Raw genomic sequence first — 26461 nt, 5'->3', positions numbered from 1 at the left:
GAAAGTATGAGATGAAAATGCAATACAGACTAGATCAAGGCTGAAAAAACAACTTCCAAATGCGTCGCCATTATCATCACGTTACACACCAAGCACAGGCCACCGTTCTGTTTCACATGATAGCACAAATTTGGCTTTGCAGTGACTGTTGATCAGTACGCTTGTCACTAGAAACCTCGATGTAGGGCTTGCCCGTTCCGGTGTAAGCGTAGCACTTTCTCGTCTCTCCATACGCAAGAAAACTTGTAGACACGGGTTTGTCGCGGTTTTCTCGAAAGATAACTTGGGATGCATCCTCATAGCGCCGCTTGATTTCTCCAATGGATTCTGCAATGCCGAGAGCAGGGGTTGTCTTGTTCATGCCCCTCCCCTGTGTTGGCTAGGTGCTAAGTCACTGTCTGAAATTACAAGAATATCAAATTATCAAGCAACAAGAGACAAGTAATACGGGGCTCGCGAAAACGCTTTATGTTCGCTGCTGTCAACTTCAAGAATTGAACCATGCCACAAAGCGCAACAGCACAGGCAAATTTCCACAGTGGTTCCACCCTTTTCTCATAGACAGTTATTCCGCAAAAGCAAAGAGACGTACCTATATATAAGCTGCATGCCAGAGCAGATCTAAAACGCTGTGTTCGACAGCAGTTGTTTCATTTTTACTGTGGAAGACAATTATACAGAGCGACCTTCAGCTATAACAAAGCCACTTTATCGCCCTACTAGCGTATATGGGTTGTGGACCACCACTGCTACTGAGTTAGGTTCCTAAATAGCCTTAATTATTGTGGCATCGGCGGAAAGAAAATAAATAAATATAAACGCGGCCATATTGACACTTTCAGTGTTGTGAGACTATGTCCGCTATGTCTATGTTCCGCATTTCGCATTCCATTTTTGGCGAAACAGAGGGAATCTCTTCGGAGGTAGACAGATGAACACATGACTGCTGAAATAAGAGTCAATCGAAATAGCCAGAAGCCAAGTTACAAGCCAGAATAGTCAGCTGGACTCTCGCCCCTTCTCCCTATCGAAATTGCTTGGTCCCTGGCCCAATCCAGCCCAGCAACGACCTGCGCTCAAAGCTCTTTTGACATTGCTGGACACCATCGGACTTCGATCGTTATTGTGAAGGGGCTCATTATTTTATTCCCCGCATCCCCACCAGCAGGGGTAGAGTATCGCCTCTGGCGATGAACCTCCCCACTCTCCATCTCAAAATAAAGTTGTTGTTGCTGTGGTGGTGGTAACTTTCCTATATTCCCATTAATCCTCTTCGGGGCTTCCTAGGGATGGTTTTTGGTGAATTAAATCTCTGCTGTGCTGTACGTTCGGCCCTTTTTGTTTCGTGCAGGGGCACGCATTTGCGAAATCCATGATATGGAGACCGTATTGCGTCCTCGTTCGGGGATTGAGAGGCACTTGAACTCTTAGGCTGACTTCTTTTATGTCCGAACCGTTTTGTTGCGAACCGGTATTATTTTTTGCGGTTCCGCTCCGGTTCGGGTTCAACAGTGTCATAAAACTTACGGTCCGGTCTCGGGTTCGGTTCCAGAAAAAATAACATTTCGGGTACGGTTTTCGGTTCGGGTTCGGGTACGGTTCGACACCCTACATGCAAACAATAGTGGCTTGAACCGTACGCGATTAGAATCAAACGATGGTATGCTGTTTGCTCGCGCTCAGCCACGTGCTGAGCAGATGGGGCACACTGAAGCAGTGTACTCCAGAGTCGGGGGTTTTCCCTGGGTTTTCCTCAAACGCTTTCAGATATATGTAGGCACAGTTCCCTTAGAAGTAGGCCCAAGACGCAGATTCCCCAGGGCGTCAGTCGTGGCGTTGCCCCCCCCCCCCCCCTCCCACTTTTAGCCCTTTCTTCATCACCTACCCAAGTCTTCAAGGGTGCTGAATAGACGTCTTCTACATAAAGTCGGGTTTCCGAGAAGAGAGAATGCCGCAGGGGAATACGAAGTTAGTTTTCTGAGACAGAGCGTTGCCTGTTCCACGGTGCGCACTTCCGCCAGCGGACGCTTCGAGCCCTGCTACATGTTCGAAGCTGACTTTGCATCAATTAATTCGTGATATGCTCTTGGTATCATACTCCCCCACTGGTTGTAACACTCTGCCAGAGCCTGGGGGCACCCAGTTACAAGAGTTATAGCTGTATTGTTGCAATTTGTTAGAGCATCTCTTCAAAAATAACGTTTATTTTCTATGACCAGTATAATACAATATTTATTCTAGCCAGTTCAGTTGGAAACGCGAAGCTTTCTTTCCTGTACAAAAATTCTAAAAATCGACGCACTTTTTCGTCTCACTGTGTCTCACGTTCCTCTACACAACCTGACGGAAGTCGATATAAAACCTAAAATTACGGTTCATACTGTCATTACTTCAAGGTGATTGGTGATTGGCTGTGACAGTGATATACGTCTTTGACAAAGATTCCTCCTCGCTCGTCCTTTCTATTCAGCGGGAATGAGTTGAACTGAAATAAAACTGAATGGTTCTCGTCCGTTCGCCATGCTGCTGTCAACACAATGATATCTAAATTTATAAATTTTCCTTAAATTGGTCGAGGAAGTGGTCCAGTTCATCCTCTTTGTCAGCGATCTCATGTTCAGATGTAGTGCGTTTAGAAATGGAGTCCTAGTTTTGTAGGATATTAAAGAGGTCGCATGAAGTGGCAAAACTTGTCACATGGTGTATGGTATGAGCTGTGTGGTCGCCGTTTAAAGGGAGACTCCAGAACAATTCGAATTTCTTTTAGTGACTCTGTAAATATATGTTCGGTACATTCTTCGGAAATGAAACAAAGTTGGGCAAACAAAGAGGTTGTCGGGGACTAGTTAGTTTGCATAAGTTTACAAGCTTGTCTCGAAACCGAAACTCCTGAAGGCTCCCTCTCCAGCCTCCTGTACCCCCGTGACGTCACATGTAGTCTGGCATGGGCCGCAGCCCATTGCTGTCCCGTGAACGGCCGATGGCGATCGCTATGGGCCATCGGTATGGATCAAGGACCTTCGAAATTTGGCCTCAGAGAATACCAATAGCTCAGTCGTACCTGTTTTAAGACTTCCGGCAACAAGATCAAAGTGCTCTGCTTCAGTGATTTCCCCAGAAATCCACTACCGGGGGGTGCCGGGCTTTCAAAAGAGGGGGGGGGGGTATGCTTTGTGAAAGTTCCACTTAAGGAATTTTTCTTAGAGACGGAAAAAATCGTGGCACAATGGTGACATCTCTGCACAGCTTTCCCGTTTTATTTGTTCATGTTATTACGTTATAACACAGTACATTACAATACAGATTAATTATGAACGGCATTTCAACATTAAGATGCATAATCATATCGCAAATTGTTCTTGATGATCCACATTGAGTTTGCGTGCCCGCACGCATTTTTGCTCGTATATGCCCGCAATATATGCATTGAACAGTCACTTTCAAATGATTTTGGACAAATGCATGGTACGATCATCTGCATGACTGTGGTCCTACAGCCCAAGTTTGACAGTACAGGATGTAATTCGCTGCGCCGGACTCTCTACCAGAACGTGTTGGTGGCCGAGCTGGGTGGGGTCACCTGAGAAATTTCAGGGGGGGGGGGGAGTAGGGAAATCCCTGCTCAGCTTAAGTAGAAGGTACACCTTATATTTTGCAGCTGGAATGGAACTGGAAAAACGGCTCTCATTTTTTTAAAAATAATCTGGTGTTTACGTCGCGAGTCTCAAAATTTTACCCAAGAGGTTAGTACCAAGACAAGAAAAAACACACAAAAAAACAAGAGGTTAGGAGATGAGCAAACCAGCCTAGGAGAGCTCCATCTAGGAAGAAACAACACAGAGCCTCCAAGCACGCGTTCCATAAGGTTCTTAAGACCATCCATCCCAACCTGTCTAGCCCCAGAGAATACAAGCGGCGCACAGGTTAACCAGCGGCATGTTTATTTGCTTACACCGCCATTCCCTGCAGAAGACCACTGCGTCGTAATCTGTCGGCTGACAGCAACAGCGTCAAGCTGCATCTCTTTTCCGCGCTCGTAGCGCTAAGGCTTAATGAGAATAGAAAAGGACTACACGTCTAAGGGGGCTATCAGCGATAACACCTTGCCGTCTGCGCACTCCCTCCCACCTTTTCAAACGACTAGTAAGTGCAAGGTGTCACAAGAAGGACAGCTAGCCAGGAGCTGTGGACAGAACTCCAAGCCGGACGCGTCGGTGACTCTGACGGCCTTTGTGGCAAGGTTCAAGTCGATGAGGAAGTCTTCTGACTTGGGGCTGCTGTGGCTGGAAAGCGTCGGTGTCGTGAAGTTCAGGCGCAGCGGGTGTCCGAGGACGACAGAGGTGCTGCCGAGACAGTAGCGTACGGAATGAAGTCATCCGTATAAATATCCGTCCTGTGCCGCAGGTTCGTCCATGGGGCTGTCGAGGGAGCTGGGATTCCTCTTGGGCGGCATGAGCGGCAAGAAGAGAAACGGCGGGAAGCAACAAATACAAAGCAAAGGGGGGACACAAGGATGAAGCACTAGCGAAAACCACTTCCTGGACAAGCAAGCTCCCGAGAACACAAGCAAGAAACAGCGCACACAAGCAACATTCAGGTTAACCAGCAACACACAGCATAATTCTTCGCTTACATCGCCGTAATCTGCCGAAGGTACCCTTCCGCTGCTCGCTGCTTATAGATGTTCCTCACATCGGTCGTCAGGATAGCTCTGCTTTCTGTGCTGGTGGTGGTAAGTCGTAAATGAGGAAGCAGAGTGAGGTCTGCCTACGCTTCTAAGGCGGCAAGTTTCACTGTGCTATAGAAAGGGGTAGTGAGGAGGTGGGAAAAGAAAGGAAAGGCAAGATATGGTAGAGGGGTGGAGGCATCAAGATAGTCCCACGCTGGCTGCGAAGGCTAGCAGCTCGTCTCGGGCTGCTCTACGGATGACCCTTGGGGGTAGAGGATGTCTTCAAAGGTGTCACTGGGAAGGTTCAGCACTTTGTACTTGTGCAGCAGCGCTTCTTCGGCGGTCTTGTGGTCGGCGCAACGCATAATGACGTGCTCGATGTCCCCGAGAACGAAACAGGAGCCGCAGTGCGGAGAGGGAGCGAAACCCACCTTGTGCAGGAGCGCTGGTGTTAGCACGGCCTTTGTCCTTAGTCGGTGGAGCAGAACCGCCTGCCTTGATCTGCATTGAGGGCTGTGGACGACTGTCTCATCGCACGTCGTCCACGGCCGCAAAGCTCCATGGGATGATCATGGCGACGCAATTTTATGAAATGTTTTACAGTGATTCACAGACCGGATTGCGAGCATCACAAGCGCCGGGCGTATCAGCAGGTCTTGCTTCAATCGTACACGACGCCATTAAGACTTACAACGTGTGTGCAGTATAAGGACACGACATCATCCTTCAGGAGCCTGGCCGCTTCCGCGGGACTTGTCCCGCTTATGGGGGTTTGTCAGACCTGAATCAACACAGTGGCTATCTTCGCAGATCAATGGACGTCGGGCTTGATGGGGTCTTCCTTCCCCGCCGGTCCTGTTGTGCTTGATCCTTGTGGTCTCGCTAGTCCCTCTCCATCTTCCTTCCCATACTCACTCCCCCTTTTACTATCCTATCTATTATTTTAATTTTTTGTGATTTGGTCCCTGATATACCTCGTGTGGCACGGGGGCCTCTTCACTTACTTTTCCCCTCTTTCCTTTCATTCATTTATATTCTTCAGGCACCCTGCCTTCCACTCAGCTTTCATTTTATTCAATACTCCCTGCATACCTGGGAATGACACCGCGGATACAGCGGCTTCCCGGGCACATCAATCCGGTCCGGTCCGGTTCGTAAGGTGTATTTTACTCCGTCTGACACCCATCCTGCCCACCTTCACTGGCATCATCATTCCAGGAGTAAGCTAGGCAGATGAAGATAGCAAAGTAACTGGTGCAAGTGATGTGAAGTTGCGGGCCTCACATTAGTGAAGCCAAACTCTCAATTTTATTTTTTCTTAAAACCAAAGCAAACCTATACCTTTGCAGTGTCTCCTTCAAGTAGAAAGCAGAGAAAAAAAGGGGTACACAGTTCTTCTTGTACAGCGTGTCTTCAGTATGAATTGGAAATGTGGGATACACGTGTCACAGAAAAACCACCTGCACGGCTGAGTGGATGAAAGCATCCGATTGTTTGTGGAACCTAGAAGGCCATGCTGAAGACTGGGGAGGTGGTTGGTTCGAATCCTATCAGCCGACTGGTGCTGTACAGGGTCTTCCGGCGAAGTTTTCTGACAGAAATCAGCCCTGGACGCCCCCCGTGTCCCCTACTCCTTCTTGCTGTCCTTTCTCCATCTATCCACATTTGTGGAAGACACACACATAATGAGATGATGATGAGATGGGGCTGTGGAAGAAAAAAAAATCACCATGCCACAAGTGTATGCCTACTTTGCCCACGCAATTAGTCAACCAATTATGTCGAATAAGCCTTTTTTTAAGCAACTGCATCCGCAATTAGCTGCCTCTTAAAATCATCCCTTATTGTTGTTACAGACTGGATGGCCAGCGGGATAGCATAAAAGATTGTGACGATCACCTGCTGTCTTTTTAATTTCTCCTTCCTGTTCTGATGTAGGGTACCAATGCAGCTATTACAGCAATTCGGGTACATAATCGTAAGAGGGCATAATAACCTTCCAATCTCATAATAACGATTAATGCATGATACCAATCCGCGATGGGGCTTCTTCCTCCCGTTTCTTTTTAACTAATTGTTGTTATTGTTCCTTAGTAATCCTATGAGACTGGCGTTTAATCGTGGGAACCGAACCAACAAATGCGCTATCGGTTTACACATATCTTGGAAAGGTACTGGAACGCAGACACACAAAAAAACAAAGGAAGAGAGAGAGAGAGAGAGGCAGAAAGAAATGCAACGAAGGGCGGCCTGGAAAGGGAGAAGCGATATTGGGAAGCGAAGTTATTTCCCTTTTCTGGGCAACCCAGTAACCCCAGTAACGCAGTGGCTCATTTGAATAAATAACCGACAAAGATAGCAGAGCTACACGTACTCAAGAATGACATAAAATTATTTTCAACTTTTTTATTTTCTTTAAAGTGAAAATCCATTACCGTTGCTCAAGAATCACATTGTACACCTAGCACGACCATTTCTTTAAAAGCAACGCGCACGGCCTAGAAGCCGCCAGTTGTCTTCGGATGTGGTGTTGTGAACAACTTCCACAGTTCGACTCGAGATAAGTGGTGAGTAGACTTGTCGGTAATATCTATTATCTTGACCGTACGCCTTTTGCTAATCGTTTTAGATGAGACTGGAGGTATCTGGTTTTACGCAATGACGATATGAGGCGGATTTTTGTTCAACATCCACGGACTGGTAGACGAAGCCTACGAACGGTGAGCGTAATCTTCTTTCGCAGTGACCGTCTGGGCTTTCTCATTCGGCTCTGCAGCAAGGGGGCTCAGTTAAGGGTTTGTCAGCCCTTAAAATGTATAGTTTGTTCGCTGTAGCTATATAAGCTAGACAGATGAAGATGGCAAGCTTCAAGAGGAGCTACGCGCTTTTGTCTTCGAGCAGCTTTAAGTTAGGCTTAACTGAGCCCCCCATTCTGTTCGTCACAGAGCAACGGTCCTTGTAACGTACTGACGCAGTTGAGCTTTGACGAACGGAATGTTTTCTTTTTCTTGCGTCAACCGAAGAGGAACTTCGCGTTTCAGTTCGTAAGCCAAATGGGTGTTACGACAAAGGTAAGCGGTAAACTTCTGTATCCACCTTCGATTCCAATTCCATCGTGGTTAGGGCTAGCTTATGGTCGCGCTGCTAGGTATAACGCAGCGGCTATCTCTTCGGCTTAAGTTTGTAACTCGGCCACATTTGTTAATAAAATGGTGTTACTTTGTCTATTTCTTCACTCGTACCCTCCCTTTGACGCAAACATGCACTAGCTTATTGGTTCAGGCAAGTACATTTTGGCTGCCCCCCTTTGCGTCGTTGTCCTTTTGCTTTGTCATTTTATTTTGTCTTGTATTTGCCCACCATTTCAATAAAGCCTTGCTTCCTTATGTTGACTTTGCCTTTCTTCAATCCCCGATACGCAAACATGCACTAGCTTACTGGTTGAGGTAGGTACATTTTGACTACCCCCTTTCCCTTGCAGAGACTATAGTCATCTACTGCAGCGCCAGCCTCGCATTTCCTGATTCATGGGAGGAGAGCGTCCGGCAATGACATGTCCCACAGCAATTTCGTGAAGTATATTTCACTTTGTTCTGCTAACGACACTGGCTAATTATTTTCTTTCTGCAGGTGCTGTTCGCTACGGGGTGGAGACAAGTGGCCGCACGAAGAACCTTGAAGTCTTTTGTGTACTGTTTCCTTTATTGCTATTCCTTTGTTGCGAAATAAACATGTTCCTATGATAATTTGTCTTGATGCTAACACACACAATAGCGAGACAGAGAAGAGCTCTTGAACAGCTCCTGGAGCCCCCCCTGCGTGGGGAAAACTGTAACGGCTAAGTTGTTTTAAGAAATGTCTCCCTGCGTGCACCAACGGTGACGGCAAAGCTGGCCTCGTATGTACAATTTATATTCAACAGCCCTATTGTACATTCAATGTATTCCCGTGTAGCCATGACTAAGATTATCCACAATGTTCCCTCACTGCCGTGTGGCTGAAGACCCATTGCCCAGCAGATATAATGGTAGGCGCTAAGTGAAATCTCGAGCCTGTATAGTGTAAGGACCTCTTGTTGTTTTTTAGTCCCAAAAATCGAAAGTCCTTACCTGGTACAAATTTTGCCCTGACAGTAAAGCGCAGTCCCTGCTGAGTATGTGTGCGTAATTTTAGCGCGATTTGAGCACTTTTATTTTTTCGCCAAAAATGGGAAAAAAGGTAAGCCTTGCCTTGCCTAAGCCTTGCAGCCTCTTGCTGTTTTTTAGGCCCAAAAATCGAAAGTCCTTACCTGGTACAAATTTTGCGCTGACAATAAAGCGCAGTCTCTGCTGAGCATCTGTGCGTAATTTTAGCGCGATTTGAGCACTTTTATTTTTTCGCCAAAAATGGGAAAAAAGGTAAGCCTAACCTCTTGATGTTTTTTAGGCCCAAAAATCGAAAGTCCTTACCTGGTACAAATTTTGCGCTGACAATAAAGCGCAGTCTCTGCTGAGCATCTGTGCGTAATTTTAGCGCGATTTGAGCACTTTTATTTTTTCGCCAAAAATGGGAAAAAAGGTAAGCCTAACCTCTTGATGTTTTTTAGGCCCAAAAATCGAAAGTCCTTACCTGGTACAAATTTTGCGCTGACAATAAAGCGCAGTCCCTGCTGAGTATCTGTGCGTAATTTTAGCGCGATTTGAGCACTTTTATTTTTTCGCCAAAAATGAGAAAAAATGTAAGCCTAACCTCTTGCTGTTTTTTAGGCCGAAAAATCGAAGGTCCTTACCTGGTACAAATTTTGCGCTGACAGTAAAGCGCAGTCCCTGCTGAGTATCTGTGCGTAAGTTTAGCGCGATTTGAGCTCTTTTATTTTTTCGCCAAAAATGGGAAAAAATGTAAGCCTAACCTCTTGCTGTTTTTTAGGCCGAAAAATCGAAGGTCCTTACCTGGTACAAATTTTGCCCTGACAGTAAAGCGCAGTCCCTGCTGAGTATCTGTGCGTAATTTTAGCGCGATTTGAGCACTTTTATTTTTTCGCCAAAAATGGGAAAAAAGGTAAGCCTAACCTCTTGCTGTTTTTTAGGCCCAAAAATCGAAGGTCCTTACCTGGTACAAATTTTGCCCTGACAGTAAAGCGCAGTCCCTGCTGAGTATCTGTGCGTAATTTTAGCGCGATTTGAGCACTTTTATTTTTTCGCCAAAAATGGGAAAAAAGGTAAGCCTAACCTCTTGCTGTTTTTTAGGCCGAAAAATCGAAGGTCCTTACCTGGTACAAATTTTGCGCTGACAGTAAAGCGCAGTCCCTGCTGAGTATCTGTGCGTAAGTTTAGCGCGATTTGAGCTCTTTTATTTTTTCGCCAAAAATGAGAAAAAAGGTAAGCCTAACCTCTTGCTGTTTTTTAGGCCCAAAAATCGAAGGTCCTTACCTGGTACAAATTTTGCCCTGACAGTAAAGCGCAGTCCCTGCTGAGTATCTGTGCGTAATTTTAGCGCGATTTGAGCACTTTTATTTTTTCGCCAAAAATGGGAAAAAAGGTAAGCCTAACCTCTTGCTGTTTTTTAGGCCCAAAAATCGAAAGTCCTTACCTGGTACAAATTTTGCGCTGACAATAAAGCGCAGTCCCTGCTGAGTATCTGTGCGTAATTTTAGCGCGATTTGAGCACTTTTATTTTTTCGCCAAAAATGGGAAAAAGGTAAGCCTAACCTCTTGCTGTTTTTTAGGCCCAAAAATCGAAAGTCCTTACCTGGTACAAATTTTGCGCTGACAATAAAGCGCAGTCCCTGCTGAGTATCTGTGCGTAATTTTAGCGCGATTTGAGCACTTTTATTTTTTGGCCAAAAATGAGAAAAAATGTAAGCCTAACCTCTTGCTGTTTTTTAGGCCGAAAAATCGAAGGTCCTTACCTGGTACAAATTTTGCGCTGACAGTAAAGCGCAGTCCCTGCTGAGTATCTGTGCGTAAGTTTAGCGCGATTTGAGCTCTTTTATTTTTTCGCCAAAAATGAGAAAAAAGGTAAGCCTAACCTCTTGCTGTTTTTTAGGCCCAAAAATCGAAGGTCCTTACCTGGTACAAATTTTGCCCTGACAGTAAAGCGCAGTCCCTGCTGAGTATCTGTGCGTAATTTTAGCGCGATTTGAGCACTTTTATTTTTTCGCCAAAAATGGGAAAAAAGGTAAGCCTAACCTCTTGCTGTTTTTTAGGCCGAAAAATCGAAGGTCCTTACCTGGTACAAATTTTGCGCTGACAGTAAAGCGCAGTCCCTGCTGAGTATCTGTGCGTAAGTTTAGCGCGATTTGAGCTCTTTTATTTTTTCGCCAAAAATTAGAAAAAATGTAAGCCTAACCTCTTGCTGTTTTTTAGGCCCAAAAATCGAAAGTCCTTACCTGGTACAAATTTTGCGCTGACAGTAAAGCGCAGTCCCTGCTGAGTATCTGTGCGTAATTTTAGCGCGATTTGAGCACTTTTATTTTTTCGCCAAAAATGAGAAAAAATGTAAGCCTAACCTCTTGCTGTTTTTTAGGCCGAAAAATCGAAGGTCCTTACCTGGTACAAATTTTGCGCTGACAGTAAAGCGCAGTCCCTGCTGAGTATCTGTGCGTAAGTTTAGCGCGATTTGAGCTCTTTTATTTTTTCGCCAAAAATGAGAAAAAAGGTAAGCCTAACCTCTTGCTGTTTTTTAGGCCAAAAAATCGAAGGTCCTTACCTGGTACAAATTTTGCCCTGACAGTAAAGCGCAGTCCCTGCTGAGTATCTGTGCGTAATTTTAGCGCGATTTGAGCACTTTTATTTTTTCGCCAAAAATGGGAAAAAAGGTAAGCCTAACCTCTTGCTGTTTTTTAGGCCCAAAAATCGAAAGTCCTTACCTGGTACAAATTTTGCGCTGACAGTAAAGCGCAGTCCCTGCTGAGTATCTGTGCGTAATTTTAGCGCGATTTGAGCACTTTTATTTTTTCGCCAAAAATGAGAAAAAATGTAAGCCTAACCTCTTGCTGTTTTTTAGGCCGAAAAATCGAAGGTCCTTACCTGGTACAAATTTTGCGCTGACAGTAAAGCGCAGTCCCTGCTGAGTATCTGTGCGTAAGTTTAGCGCGATTTGAGCTCTTTTATTTTTTCGCCAAAAATGAGAAAAAAGGTAAGCCTAACCTCTTGCTGTTTTTTAGGCCAAAAAATCGAAGGTCCTTACCTGGTACAAATTTTGCCCTGACAGTAAAGCGCAGTCCCTGCTGAGTATCTGTGCGTAATTTTAGCGCGATTTGAGCACTTTTATTTTTTCGCCAAAAATGGGAAAAAAGGTAAGCCTAACCTCTTGCTGTTTTTTAGGCCCAAAAATCGAAGGTCCTTACCTGGTACAAATTTTGCCCTGACAGTAAAGCGCAGTCCCTGCTGAGTATCTGTGCGTAAGTTTAGCGCGATTTGAGCTCTTTTATTTTTTCGCCAAAGATGAGAAAAAAGGTAAGCCTAACCTCTTGCTGTTTTTTAGGCCCAAAAATCGAAGGTCCTTACCCGGTACAAATTTTGCGCTGACAGTAAAGGGCAGTCCCTGCTGAGTATCTGTGCGTAATTTTAGCGCGATTTGAGCACTTTTATTTTTTCGCCAAAAATGAGAAAAAATGTAAGCCTAACCTCTTGCTGTTTTTTAGGCCGAAAAATCGAAGGTCCTTACCTGGTACAAATTTTGCGCTGACAGTAAAGCGCAGTCCCTGCTGAGTATCTGTGCGTAATTTTAGCGCGATTTGAGCACTTTTATTTTTTCGCCAAAAATGAGAAAAAAGGTAACCACTTGCTGTTTTTTAGGCCGAAAAATCGAAGGTCCTTACCTGGTACAAATTTTGCGCTGACAGTAAAGCGCAGTCCCTGCTGAGTATTTCTGCGTAATTTTAACGCGATTTGAGCCCTTTTATTTTTTCATGAAAGAACCAAGGTACAAACGAAGCAAAACGTTTTATGCAGAAATAATGAATCACGAGCTTGCGAAGTGCTAATAGCCGGCGCCTTCGCATAACCACCGCGCAGGTTTCTGCACGAGGTGACTACACGAGCACCCCACAGCGGCATCCGCCACGACAGCCTCATAGGGTGGCGCATTTTCCACATCTTTTAGGTCACTGTAACAGGTCGAAGGTCCTTCTTCCAAGCTACCTGCGAAAGAAATGGTATCTTCTGAGTGCGTGTGTGCTTACTGTGAGCTTTCTTTGCTGAAAGCGTTGAACAGTTTCTGTGGCCACCATAAAACACATACCCCCCTAGCCCCCTCATAGAATGCCGTTTGGACAACGACCTACTAGATTATAACGACCATGTCATAATCGGGAACCCCTATGAAAGGGAGTGTGTGGAGGCGGGGTAGTTTGTGTACATTCGTCGTGACTAAGCAGCACAAGGACGCGGACATAGAACGAAGACAGGACGACTGCTAACTCTCAACATGTATATAAACATGTTTCGATTAGTAAAGACTGTTGAGAGTTAGCAGTCGTCCTGTCTTCGTTCTTTGTCCGAGTCCTTGTGCTGCTTAGTCCCTATGAATAGCCCGTCCACACGATGCGCTAGGGGCGTTAGTCATCGGCCCGTGTGATCTACATCATGATTGGACAATGGAAATTTGAAATTTCAACGCGCAGAAGCGGGCGTACGACTACCATAGCAGACGACACCAACAGCTCCTATGAAAACGCGTAGAATGATGATGATAATGAACTTTAGAAACAAGCATCTCCCGTGGGACATCTCCGCCTGTACAAAGTGCTAAGGTAAGCTCAAGCACAAAGTATTGCAGAAATAGAGGAAGCGATAACCGGGCCGATGAGTAGCGCCACCGCTAGCATCCTGTGCAGGGAAGGGATGCCTCTAACATGGTCGTTATAATCTAGTAGGTCGTGCGTCGAACGCGGTCTGATACCAAGGCTGTCCGATATAACGAGCCTTGATGAACAGTATATCCTGTTCGCGGAACGTCACGACAAGGTTTACGGAACCCAGGTTGAGAAACAGTGGAATACACCAATGCTTGTCATTCTTCAAAAAATAAATAAATAAATAAAAAATAAAGTTCTCAAATTAAGATCAAGTTGAGCCTAGTTCCCACTGCCTTGCGGGCGCTCTCGGAACGGGCAACCGAGAACAGCGAGTGTGTCCACGGCGCTAGTATTCAGGCACACATGCTACGAGCCAGTCCTTGTAATCCGCCATGAACCGTCTTCTTCTTCGCTTTCATTGGCTGGTCACTGCCGCCCGGAGATGTCGCGCACGGAGCGACTGCGTGAACGGCGCAGGAAGGCAGGCCTCCGGTCACCTCTGAGCGACCTTTCTGCCGTTACGGGCGCCGTTGCGCACGTGGCTTTAGGCGTTGATACAGAAAGGAAGGACCACTTTCTTTCGCACTGCCCATGGTTTACCATTGGTGTTTTTAGGTCAAAATTTCAAATAGGAAAGAGTAATAGAAAAGGTGACCAGCGGTAGAAAACGGGACGAGAGAAGTAGAAGAAACCACACAGACGCTACTTCTCTCGTCCCGGTTTCTACCACTGGTTACCTTTTCCATTACTATGTACCAACGGGCCCAAACATTCACCCTTCAAATAAAGAGAAATAAAGAGTACATTGCGCTTGGTATCTGAGCTAAATTTGAGCGCGGCTTCATTCGACGCGCTTCATTTGATACGGAAACGGAAAGGCCATCCGAAACGTCCATCTGACCGCAATAAAACAAACACTATATAGACTTCAGCGGCCCGCGCCTTCATGGCATAACTCCTAAACAAGAAACTAAGCTTCACAACTTACTGGGAAAAAGCCTCAGGATTTTTCTCGGGCTGCCAAAAACAGCCAGAACGCCAATAGTCCAGGTAGAAGCATGCGAAACTCCAGTTTAAGCTCTACGGCATCAAGAGACACAACGGCACATTATCCGGCTACTCACCAGGCACACGGATCACCAACATCATAATGCACTGCCCAGTGTTTGAGAAACATGGAAGAAAACTTCAAACGACACTGGAAAAACTTCAGCTTCTACAAGATTCTTGGACTTTGGCCCAGCCCTCAACAACAACAAGACAAGGCAATGAAAGCCTTCTGTACATTCTTGCAAAATAGCGGCATGTCCAGCCGCTACTAAAGAACAACAAGTTCTAAATAAGGTACGATGGTACATGTGGTGCTCACTACAGAGTGACACGTATGATAGTCACTGCCATATTTGCGAAACTCACAAGTAGCATCCCTCAGTAGCAGAGGTGGGCATTCTCACGAGGGCAGATGAGGGTGATGGCTCACATCACCCTCACCTCTCGCACATTGAGATGAGGTGGGGTGAGGAAAAATTCCCGAGGGAGAGAGTGAGGTGAGGAAAATGTTTCGAGAGGGAGGTTGAGGTGAAATGAGAAAAAATTTCGAGAAGGAGGTTGAGGTGAGGTGAGGACATTTTTTTGACAAGGACGTTGAGGTGAGGTGGAGTGAGGAAAATTTTTATGGAGCCAGCTCTTTTATTACCAGGGTAGCAGAAATGTTTTTGTACTGTGAGCTCGGGCTCTCTACACTAGAATGTGTTCGCTGTAAGCCCGTTAGTTTCAGACTTTATGTTGAGTCAGAGACATGATAGACGTGTCAGGTCACATACACGTACAAGTAAATATAGCTTATTATCTGTGTTATTTATGCGCAAGTGCAAGCGCAAATACTGGCATATATTCTGTTTTGCCACAGGTTGAACCATTGAGCTTTTAGTACAGCAATGAAGCTAGGGAAAAAGGCACAAAGTTGTGTCTTCATAAACTAATTTAATTGGTAAGTCAACACATAAGTCGCTAGTAATCTGTACAGCTCGCCTACCTGATGGCTCCAAAACAAGAGTCTTGAAGACAAGGTCCCCGGATTCCGGCTACAAATGAATACGTCCGCTATTTAAATAATATTGATCGATAATGTAAAGTCATAACAGACAAAAATGCAAAACGTACAAGAAAATTTGAAGTATAGCTGCACACCATCCCGAAAACCACGTCCGCTGCTCCATTATCATTCTCGTTTGAGAGATACCCGATAAAGCCATTCCTGTTTTGCCAGTATGAAAAACAGAAACAGCTCAAAATTGCTCGTTGTGCAACTGCTCTACCCAAGTACCCTACGTCCAATTTTTACTGATAGTACATGTAGTGGATACTTGTTGCAAGAAGGACGAACCAAGCAAGGTGATGAATCTTAATAGTGGGTACTTTTAACTTTCTGTCAGGAATCAACCAACGAAGCAGTAAAAAGCCAACTACGACGTATACACCTACCCACTCCTAATACTTTTTTTTATTCCGTGTTAACGCCGCGAAGCAACTGTGGCTATTAGCGGTGCCACTCCTAATGGAAAGAGCAATTATGAAGTGAAAACGTTTTAGAGAGGCAAAAAATTATGACAAGTATAGGTTGAAATGAGGTGAGTATATTTTAGAAAGAAGGTTGAGGTGAGGTGAGTTGAGGAATGTGTTTCAGAAAAAAAAATGAGGTGAGGTGAGGAACGAATTTCCCCCCAAAATGAGGTGAGATGAGGAAAAACATCTGCGACGGAAATTGAGGTGAGGGCAAAGACTATGAGGGCATTTGCCCACCTTTGCTCAGTAGTCTTCATTTGGATGCTCCCTGTACCACGGTAACCACCAGGATTATTGGCGAAGTTACAAGTTACCCCATCTCTTCCGTGATTTGGCGAATCCGAGAGTCCCGTTTGCTGCCCCGGTTAAATAGAAGGGGTGAGGTGTCTAAGTTTATTTTATTTACTCACGCAAGCAACATTGAAGTGAGGAATGGCTTGGGGTATTAACTCATGACTAACACAAGTGTGTTTCTTAATGCTTTTGGTTGAGACATTCTGTAGGTCAATCGAGAGTCGAACTTCCGCAGTGCAATCGCGCGTTTTTTTTCTTCTCTCTCTCTCTCTCCCGCAACACTCCATTCCATCAGAGAATTCCGTCAGGACTAGGAAAGTTTTTGAAACTGCCGACACGCGACATCCGGAGGATATACGGAAAGGGACGTCCACCCATGAAGCTCCCAGTCGTTTTATGGATGCTTATGGTACTGGGGCATGGCACGTGGCCTCTTATAGGCTGTGAGCGTCGCACGATGCTCAATCGTCTTTACACGCTGGGGTGTTCGCAGCTTGAGTCTCTGAGCGCTGTTCAGTTTTAGGGAAGTTTAATTGGGGTTGCATATCACGAACCATATTTAACTGAACCTTGAAGCAATATTAGAATATTCCGAGTCGCAATGAGTCAGACGGCATAAAATATTAGTAGCTTGACGGTCGGAGGTCCATCGGCCTGTCAGGACAATGCGAGCTGCCATATTGAATACTGTAAGAATGTCTGCTCATTTCTTATAACAGCTAGAACTTTCGACACAAGGAAACACTAAAGGACAAGACTAGGACAGGACGCAGTTTCCGTCTTTTGCAGTTCTGTCCTTTACGGGGTCTTGCATGGAGTGTTTTAGCGATCATACGCTATGCCATATCTCTGATATCCCATTAAGGGCCCCTGATCACCTAAGCTCCCTACCCTCTGTTTGACAGCAATGCCTCCTTGACGCACCATTGGGTTCTCCTGTGGGACCACTAAGCTCACCTGATGGGCAGTTCGATACCCTTTGTTGGGCCGCCAGGGGCCCTGTGGATGGTACCATCAGGCCTTCTTGTGTGGCCAATCGGCCCACCTGACGGGCTGTGGGACAGCATTTGTCGGACCACTAGGAGTTGTTAATGGGCCGACAAGCTGTTTTGATGGCCCATCAAAATATTCTAACGGACCATTAGAATTTCTGATGGAGTCTTGTCGAATTTTTCGGTCGGGCTGCTATTTGTCATAAGCTAGACAGTTAATTTCTTTTCATCGGTGAACTTGGTTGAGATAGTGAAACCGGAACAACGCGTCCGGAGATCACCACGGAAACGTCACGCGCATCTTTTTCATTATTTTTTTTTTTTTGCACTAATGGTACGTACAAATGAGGTCACGTTTTTAGTCGCTTTGGTTATGGTAAGCTACTTTGATGTCTTCACCAGCATGCGCCCACCCACGTGCGCGTCCTCACCCACGCCTCCTCCTCACGTATTCTCCGCGCCGGTACGCGATGAGCTGGGCAGGAGCGACCACCTAGATAGAGAAAGCCTGCTTACTCGTGTACGTGACGTAACAACTTAGAGTCAGCCAACCACGATCGTGTTTTCAACGGCGTAGCCAATCACGAACGTACCTTCATAGGTCGTAGCCATGGAGACGAGCCACCGTCGTCTGCGAGTAGTGATTGAACTATGCCCGCCATAATTGAACGCCCCGCGTACTACAAATGGGAAAACTTTTTAACTAATGCGCAAAGCAGTCGGATATCTTTCTCGAGTCTGGTTTTCTGGAAAGCGTGTTGCGTTTTTTGTCTACTGGTTCATGTCTGCAGGTTCCAAGTTAGCTGCAATCATTTCCGAGTTCTTGAATTCGCAGAACCGCGAATCGCAATAGAATACGAATTCTGACTATAAAGGGTGTCCCAGAAAACGTGTCATTGAATAATAATAATAATAATAATAAAAAAAAAAACTACACCATCTAGAATACCATACGGTCAACGGCATTTGTTCTTACTAGGTATTTGCAACCTTACTGATGTGAATGCCATGTAACGTAAGTTTACTTATGTAAATTTTTGCGAACTGAACTCCGAAATTTTCCAAGTAAATGTCACTTTTTTTCTACCCCGCCAATGTGAAGAGCGTGCCGAATTTACTCAAATTAATGATAATTAACAGGGATATTGAGGAGTTATCCCATCGGAAAAAACAGCCGAACATCATGCTCTCCGGATCGAGCTCACAGAGGATAGCGAGCGACGAATTTTTGACCGCAATCGATGTCAGTCCGACGAGAGGAGGTTCGAAACCCAGCCCACGCCGGCATCGTAGAGAGATAACACAGACATGGCTTATCGCGTCCGGCTTCCGCTGGAAAGCCCTTCCCTCTCCTAATTTCAGAAATTGTCACTTTTCCTACTATCACTCTGTGGGCTGGGTTTGCAACCTCCTTTTGTCGGACTGACAGCGATTAAGCTTTCGTCGCGTGCTATGCTCGGGTTCTCCGAAAAACATGATGTTCGGCTATTTTTTCCGATGGGATAGCTCCCCAATGTCCCTGTCTAGGTGGCGTTGGCAGGAGCGGCTGAGACTACCGGTCCAGGGCTCTACCAATTGAGCTAAGCTAACACGCCTCTCCAGCGACTTTCGACACTTTCGAGGTGCGTCATCTGAAGGGACGACAAACCAGCCACCAGATGACGCACCCCGAAAGTCGCTGGACCGGTAATCCAGAAGATGTGGGTTCGATCCCTACAGCTGGCTAACCTTTTTCAGTGACTTTCATCTTTCATGGGAACTTTGTGATCAGAGTGGAGGAGAAATCCAAACTGGTATCTCCCCTATATCGGACCATAGCCCACGTACGAGGTGCCAAGGCCAGCGAAAACGAAACGCGTTCATCCCTTCTTAGTGCAAAAGCCAGAGTCTGGGCAGAAGAACAGAAGAACACCACCACCACAAGAATAAATAAGAGTACTAAGTAAGACTCGATGTCGTGTTGTTGTGTCATCAAGTCTTGCGTTGGTGTTGTCCTTCTGTTTGCGCCCAGACGCAGGCTTTTCCACTACAGGGTTTGTCCACCAGCTGGCCTCCATCAATAATCTCCCTGGATACAAAGCGTGCGCTATGCCTTTGAGATGATGTTTCTGTCTCCGGCACCGAGAACTAACATATAGATGCTCATTTTTTATAAGGCGGATTAACGCAAAATCGTAAATCAAGCCCTTGACAGCAAATTTTTCCTTACAGAATTTTTATAACGACGATGCTGACTGAACCAGGACAGGAATTAAATCCAAGAATGGAATGGAATGGTAGTTTCACTGCACCAGGAGTGTGAAGAACCATGTAGAGCGAAAACATATCGACCACAGAGCATCAAGAGCCCAGATGGAAACTGTCTCCGTTCAATGCCATGGTCTTGATAACACTTTTCTTTTTGGGGTTTAAAAGCCATGAAACTTCATTCAACAGTATACCTTTTTTGGCACATTGGGCACCATTGGATTTTTGAATTTGATTCAAACTGAAATTTCATTATTCGCATACGACAAATAAAAAGTACACAGGACTCTCTTAGAGAGCACAGCCATACATGATCAATTCTATTAAAACTTAAATTGGTGGCAGGGCTCACGCCTGTACCAACAGCTATAACTCTGTACACAAATGTCACTTTTTAAAAAGCATAGCACAGAGGCACACCGACAGAATCACTCTTCTTACTCACACGACTCAAAGTCCAATTGATTGTGGGTACCCTGGGAGCATACTAAGTGTGCTGCAACACAGCATGCAATTAAAACATGAGGAGGATTTTCTGAAGTACGGATACCATAATCTCTACATGATTTAAAAGTACTCGCGTATGTACAAAAATGCCTGTACAAAGTAGGTTGTACAACAGATAGAAGCTTCAAGGAAAAGAAAACATCTTGGTATATAACTGTTTTGCGCTTTGCAGTGCTTTCCCCAGAAAAAAAATTATAGAGCTTTACGACGAAAGTGTAAACCCAAAAACCATACATCCATCTCTTTCCCCCCCTCCCAAGATGTCAATACACTCCCTAGCGGGATGTCTTTTCGTTCTTTCTTTTCCGCTACAATTTTGACCAGATTAATGAAGGCCAAATTTTGTGAGAAATAGCACTTCTTTAGAAGTGTCCCCTTTGAGATCATGTTAGAAGGACTATTTGTTTTACTCAAGCCATGAAAACCCATGCATGATATGAACAATAATACCTTACTGTTCATATCACTTCTGAAGCTTTGCAAGTTCAAAAGGTTAACTTAAAATATGTCAGTCAGGCCCCACCCCATAGCAACACACCATTTCACTAACCACTTCCATGTGTTGGGGTTTTGACATCGTCCTCTTTTGGATTAAATAGTCCTTCAGTCCTTGTTTTAGTCATTCACTGTAATTTTTCTGCATAAAGCAGTATGAACACAACTGTCCAACAAGCACTTCCAACACAAAAACTACCAAGGTCCGAAATCCACAAGACGAAGCAGCGATGTTACACGTTTTGCGTTTTACGGATGAGTTTATCTACAGCAGAAAAGGGGGGGGGGAGGGGGGGATGATGCTCTGGAAGTTTTCTTGGAAAGAGAAGACATGAGTTTGTCCTGCTGTTTACCCAACATGGGAGCACGACAAGATAACAAAAATCACACACGGCAACGGATAAAAGCTAAGAGCCCGAATCCCAACTGCTCACCATCACCATCACAATGTCGTCACCTCTCCGAGGGACGCCTTTATGATCTCTCCAAACGCACTGTCCGTCGTGGCAGCCGAGGAAGACCCTTCCCCGTCGTCCACCCTGCCGTTCTGTTCAACGTCGGTCGCCTGCTCGAGTCCCGTCGTAGCACAGTCGTCTCCGCACCCCACGAAGACGGGGTCGACCGGAACGACGCCCCTCGTTGCTTCCCTCCTCTCCTCCGCGGCGGCACTGTCTTTTGGCACAGCTTCACTTAAATCTGTATAGTCCAGTGCGTCGCTCGCCAACCTGGCGCAGGTGAGATCCCCGCTGTCGCTCTGCTTGTCGTCCGACACTCCGTCGTATGATCGCGCCTCTTCCGTTTCGTCCTCTGTGGAGTAGTCGGAGTTCTCCGAATACGACGTTTCATCTTCCTCCTCTTCTTCCTCCTCCTCCTCGGAGCTGTACCTCATGGTGGCCGTGTCTACGGAGCTTCCATTATAGTACATCAGGGTACGCGGGTTGAGTCTGTGGAAATTGAGGTTCGAAGCTAGGGAAAGTTGCGTCGCGGATGAGGGGTCGCATCCTTCCAGTTGCCTCTGCTGCTTCTCGAGTTCCAGTCGCATCAACGTGTGCAGAAAGTGCGCTCGCACCCGTACTGGATTGAACTCGGTACGGCCAGACTCGTTGGCACAACCCTCGCGTGTGCACCCGCATGGAAATGACATTCGGTCCACCTGCGTGACGGAGATACAGAGGGATGAATTTCTGTTCAAGTAGGGCAGACACACACCAAAATATGTAGCACATCACATGCAACTACACACATGCTACCCTCATGTTAGCACATAAAGCAGACCACCGCAATACCCGTTGTTCAGAGTGTCTCCTGTACAGACTAAGGACAATGTTGCCCATTTTCAATGGTAATGTATAGCAGTTGATGCAGCAAAAAATTTGGAAGCCTTCAAACCTCCGTCTTTGCACTGAGACGGGAATTTATCTGTTGGTGCATTAATAGGCATTTTCTACAGCGTTTTGTATGAGTAATATGATTGGAAAACATCCCTCAATGATAGAACTCACAAACTTCTCTGTATTGCAAGTTTAAAAAGCATGTAATAATAAATCAATCATATAGTATAAATAAAGCCATCGATAAAGCTATTTTTGCAGCCATGGAACTACAGTCGAGCCCTATTTATCCGGCACGTGTCATTCCCAGCGGAAATGTCCAGCTTGCAGGAGGTCCGGAACTGGAGAGGGAGATGAGTCATTGGTTGTTTATCTCAGAGGAAATTGCTCAATGACTACTCCAAATCCTGACAGCACTGTACTTCCTATTCTCAGTGGCATGACGTCAGAAGACAGTAAAGCAAACAAGGTTTCGTGTCTAGCAACAAGAAAAATGGCATTCCTGCAGCAATGCTCAAAAGTCGTTGCTTGCGAAGAAGCACATAAGATTTTCTACCTATGAACGCAGTTGAGGCCATTACTCCCAAATGAGTTATAATATATTGAAAACTGTTAATGCGGTAAGGGATGATGAGGCGCATGCCCCTATGTTGAGATGACATAACTGTTAAACATCATGCATGACAAAGAGAAAGGGATATACAAAACTTTATGAAACAATTCATCGTCAGGCCATAAGATAGCCATTGTGGGTAATTGAATTTCAAACCGTGTCAAAAGTGTCAAAAGTTAATTTGTTATAGCTGTCAAAACTCCACCCATGTTACGGACTGCACTTTGCATCATAGTTTGGCAAATTCACTCATGATGGCTATCATAGGCATCATTCAGCGTCACATCATGAGGTGATGTAATGCGAGGTTGAAGCTGATGATGAATGATGGGCTATAACATAATGTCCAATGACAGGTTTTGAAGTTAATGTACAACAGTAGGTAATCACGTCGATGATCAAACGATGGGTTATGTGAACTTATGATGTGATGTTGAACTTGATATCCAATGATAGGTCATGATGTTGAAGTCACATGGTGGGTTTTGATGTCGATGTGATGCATTGTGAGTAAGACCCACCATGATGTGATGTTCAATAAACTTCTAGAAAAGCGCCATAAAGGAAGCCTTTGGAGGGACACTCAAATGGACAAAAAAAAAAAAGACACTCACTTGACAGGAGATGCCAGCCAAGGAGCAGGAACATTCATGGGGCAGACAGCGCCCCCGGCAGGCACATCCACAAAACTCGCGCGACGTTCGAATGTCACGACATTCATCCTTCTCTAGAGCATCTATCTTGCGCACACCACTTGCCCGCAGCAATGCCCTTCGCTGACGCGTTGGGACAGGCTGCAGGTAATTTAGTGTGTCTACGTCTTCTTCGTCGGCTTCGTCCAGATCGTCGTCGTCATCAAACTTGCCATTACTAGATGAGTTGGCACAGTCTTCAAAAGAAGTAAGGGTCTCGTCCGTTGGTGATGAAGAGGAAGAGCTTTGTTCTATCCCTTCAAAATGCAAACGACGCCTCTCTTCAGAGTGCTGCTTGAGGCTGAACGTTTTCTTCTCTGTGTGCACGGGGCTCATGCCTAGAAGTTTGACAAACAACAACAACAACTTTATTTTATGATGATGATGATGATGACTGGAGAGATTCGAGGTCTGAGAAACATCAAAATACTGCAGCTAGGAAGTGAGGAACTTGGTATATAAATGTTTTTAAGCTACAAGAAAGAGAACAAGAAAATGCACAATTGGGCTGATCTCGTTACACCAGGTTTAGAGCTATTGCATCCACAGCATTCATTTGCCAAGTAGTAGTGCCCTCCACATTACAGGCATAGACAGTTTCTCTCTATTAGGGCCTATCTATATAAATTGGCAAGGAATGAAGATGTACATGCAACGTCCTTCCACTTTAATCATGTTTCCTGACAGAATACAGGCACACAGAATGACAGAAGACAGAATAGAGGTTGTGAAGAGCATGTTGATAGCACTGCATAGTACGTTCTAGTAGGTTGTTGTCTAGTACAGTGTGCAATGATATTTCTTGAGGTGAATGGTTCACATTACAATCTTATCGTCATTTAGTATCACCCCACGTAGTAGACCCCATGATGTCCACGAGCCTCTACATGTTCTCTCTGCACCCTAATTCACCCTAACGCTGCTGAAGCAAGCTGATCGCTTTGAGGTGCTGCCTTCCAGATAATCTGTTGCACAGAAAATATAATGCCATGATGCAGGCCAATCGTGTAATCCTTCACGGGTAGCGCGGTTCACATAATTTGGCACTGGCACACCTGGACTTCTCATTGACTGCGTTACATTTATCTAGTTGAGTTTGTCACATTGTGCACGCAACGAAAAACAAGGTTTACTGCGTGCATGCTTCAGGCATACTTGACAACCAAATGATCCCATGAGCAGCATGCAATGCAAAGACACTAAATTCATACCCAGTGTTGAACCTCCTTGACTAGGCACACATGTAAATCCCTGCATTCGCTGGAAGTAGTAAACAGTGACATCATTGAAGCCCACTGCTTTCCGTCTGCATTTGTGAGGTGGGCTTCTACCGTCCTGACAGTCTTCTCCTTGACTCGAAGGAGTGTGCTCCCCACTCGACGAAGGCAGCGAGGTACCATCGGCGACATCCGGGAGACCCCCGGTCTCATCCAGGGCACGTTTCGGCATGAAGTATTCTGTATGCGTAGGGGATACATAAGCTATGCCGTGACCACTTCGTCAGAGTCTGGCAGTTCTGAACTGTAGCGTATTTGTAAAACGAACGAATACGTGTCTAGATATGCGTTATTTTGAACACATATACCTAAAGAGCAAGCATAGGGGTAACATGCTGCATCAAGATAGCGGGACACCATTTTCGGACTCAAACTGTGCCCTAATTATGTATGCTAAGGAGAGAGACATCACTGTCTCCTGCACGAGCAGCACAATGTTGTTACAAAGCATGGGTATTGCATGGTATAGGAGAGCCTACAAGTCCAAAAGGCACTGTTGTTAAGGCGGCTGTGTTGGTTCAAGGAGGAGACACCTCATGGAAACCTGATTCAAAGTGATTACAGCCTTTTCTCAATGCTCAATGGTACAATGGAGCATAACATAAGAAAGTAACATTACTTTTTCGATCCACAAATGCCACGAGTCTCAGGTTTTTAAGTTATGGACCCATGAGGAAGTTATGGCTGTAACCTTGAAAGCTACATGCAAGAGCACGTCTATGGCATATGTCTGCCCTGTGGTGCAGCTCTGCAATGCCCTCGAAGGGACATGCCATGTAAACTTTCAGTTACAGGCCTGTGGAATAGAACGTACAGCGAAATAAAGGTACACAGATGAAGAGGATAGAAACGAAAGGTGACCACTTGCCTAATTTGTTACCTCTTAAAAAGCTGAGGCTTGCCTCCACCTAACAATGCCTCTGACTACATATAGATGGTCTTGGTTTGGTAAGGGGGCGTTCCGCCCCTGCCCGCTATTGGCAGATTGAAAACTCTGCCTGTGGTCCTAAATACATGCACGAAGACCCTCAATTTTTCATGTTGAGTGCACTTACAACATCATAGGAACTCTTCATATCGGGAAATACTTTTTCTTTCTTTTTTCTTATACAGCATTCTTCGTCTAGCACGTAACTTCCGAAGCTGAGCACACCATTCCGTGAGACTTCCCGAGGGATGAGAAAGGAGGAAGGAGTGGGGTTCGGGGGCCCACGCAGAAAATTTCCGGGGGTAGGTGCGGTTGAGGCCCCACGAGCCTACCCGCAGTCGGTGCTTATGGTTGTATACAAATTATCAACACATAAACGGCAAAAGCATTGTCACGAAATCATGGTTTCAGCCAGAGGAATCTGGTGTTTATCCGGTACTTGACGAGCTGAACTCGATACGATGTGCCTCTCACTTTGTATACCAGGCAACCTTTTGGTGTCACGTGTGCGACGATCATTATAAAAAAATTGAGTGTTTGAATGTTTATCCTATAGATCCTGTGGATCAGGCGGATCTGCGCTTTCCACTTACCTTAACAACTCGATAAATCCGTTCTGCACATTCTATTTTCCTGCGCTCTTCGGTGCTCGCAAGTGACGTGAAGGTTGTGGTGAAATGCACAAGTTTTTGTCTATGAATATGTAACACTGCGCCTAATGAACTTCGCGAACCTGCGAGGACGAGAATGACGAGAATGAATGGTGGTCATAGTTACAAAGCAGACAGTTCCTCCCTCGAGTGTGTGAAGGTTATGTACAGAACACATAGCTCATTATTTACGTTAGTCCATCACTTCAAACTATTGGTGACGGGAATAGAAACAGTTTTGCAATGGACTCTTACATCTACTGTAACTGCTCAGAGCACAGCGCGAAAAACATAAAAAAAAACAGCGTGCTGTGCTCGCTTCTCGCCCTCACACGATTTCCATGGATGGAAAGATCCCAAGCGTTGACGTTGCAACCACTTCTATCTTATTACGATGGAAGCTTTCATACAATAAAACTCCA

General features: G+C 45.5%; 1 protein-coding gene across 1 annotated transcript; it reads right to left on the bottom strand.

Annotated features, from left to right (window-relative positions):
• Positions 1 to 19776: 19776 nt before the first annotated feature.
• On the bottom strand, positions 19777 to 26385 carry LOC135368411 (cysteine/serine-rich nuclear protein 3-like). Its single transcript, XM_064601650.1, has 4 exons — positions 25983 to 26385; positions 24396 to 24641; positions 23107 to 23522; positions 19777 to 21701 (listed from the first exon to the last, which is right to left on the bottom strand). Exons 2-4 carry the CDS (start codon positions 24631 to 24633, stop codon positions 20991 to 20993), a joined length of 1365 nt encoding a protein of 454 aa, XP_064457720.1. The 5' UTR covers positions 24634 to 24641; positions 25983 to 26385; the 3' UTR covers positions 19777 to 20990.
• Positions 26386 to 26461: the final 76 nt, after the last annotated feature.

The sequence above is a fragment of the Ornithodoros turicata genome, chromosome 9, assembly GCF_037126465.1.
Source record: "Ornithodoros turicata isolate Travis chromosome 9, ASM3712646v1, whole genome shotgun sequence".
Classification (NCBI taxonomy): Eukaryota; Metazoa; Arthropoda; class Arachnida; order Ixodida; family Argasidae; genus Ornithodoros; species Ornithodoros turicata.
The sequence above is the reverse complement of the archived record's forward strand: the minus strand, read 5'-3'. Positions and strand labels throughout refer to the sequence as shown.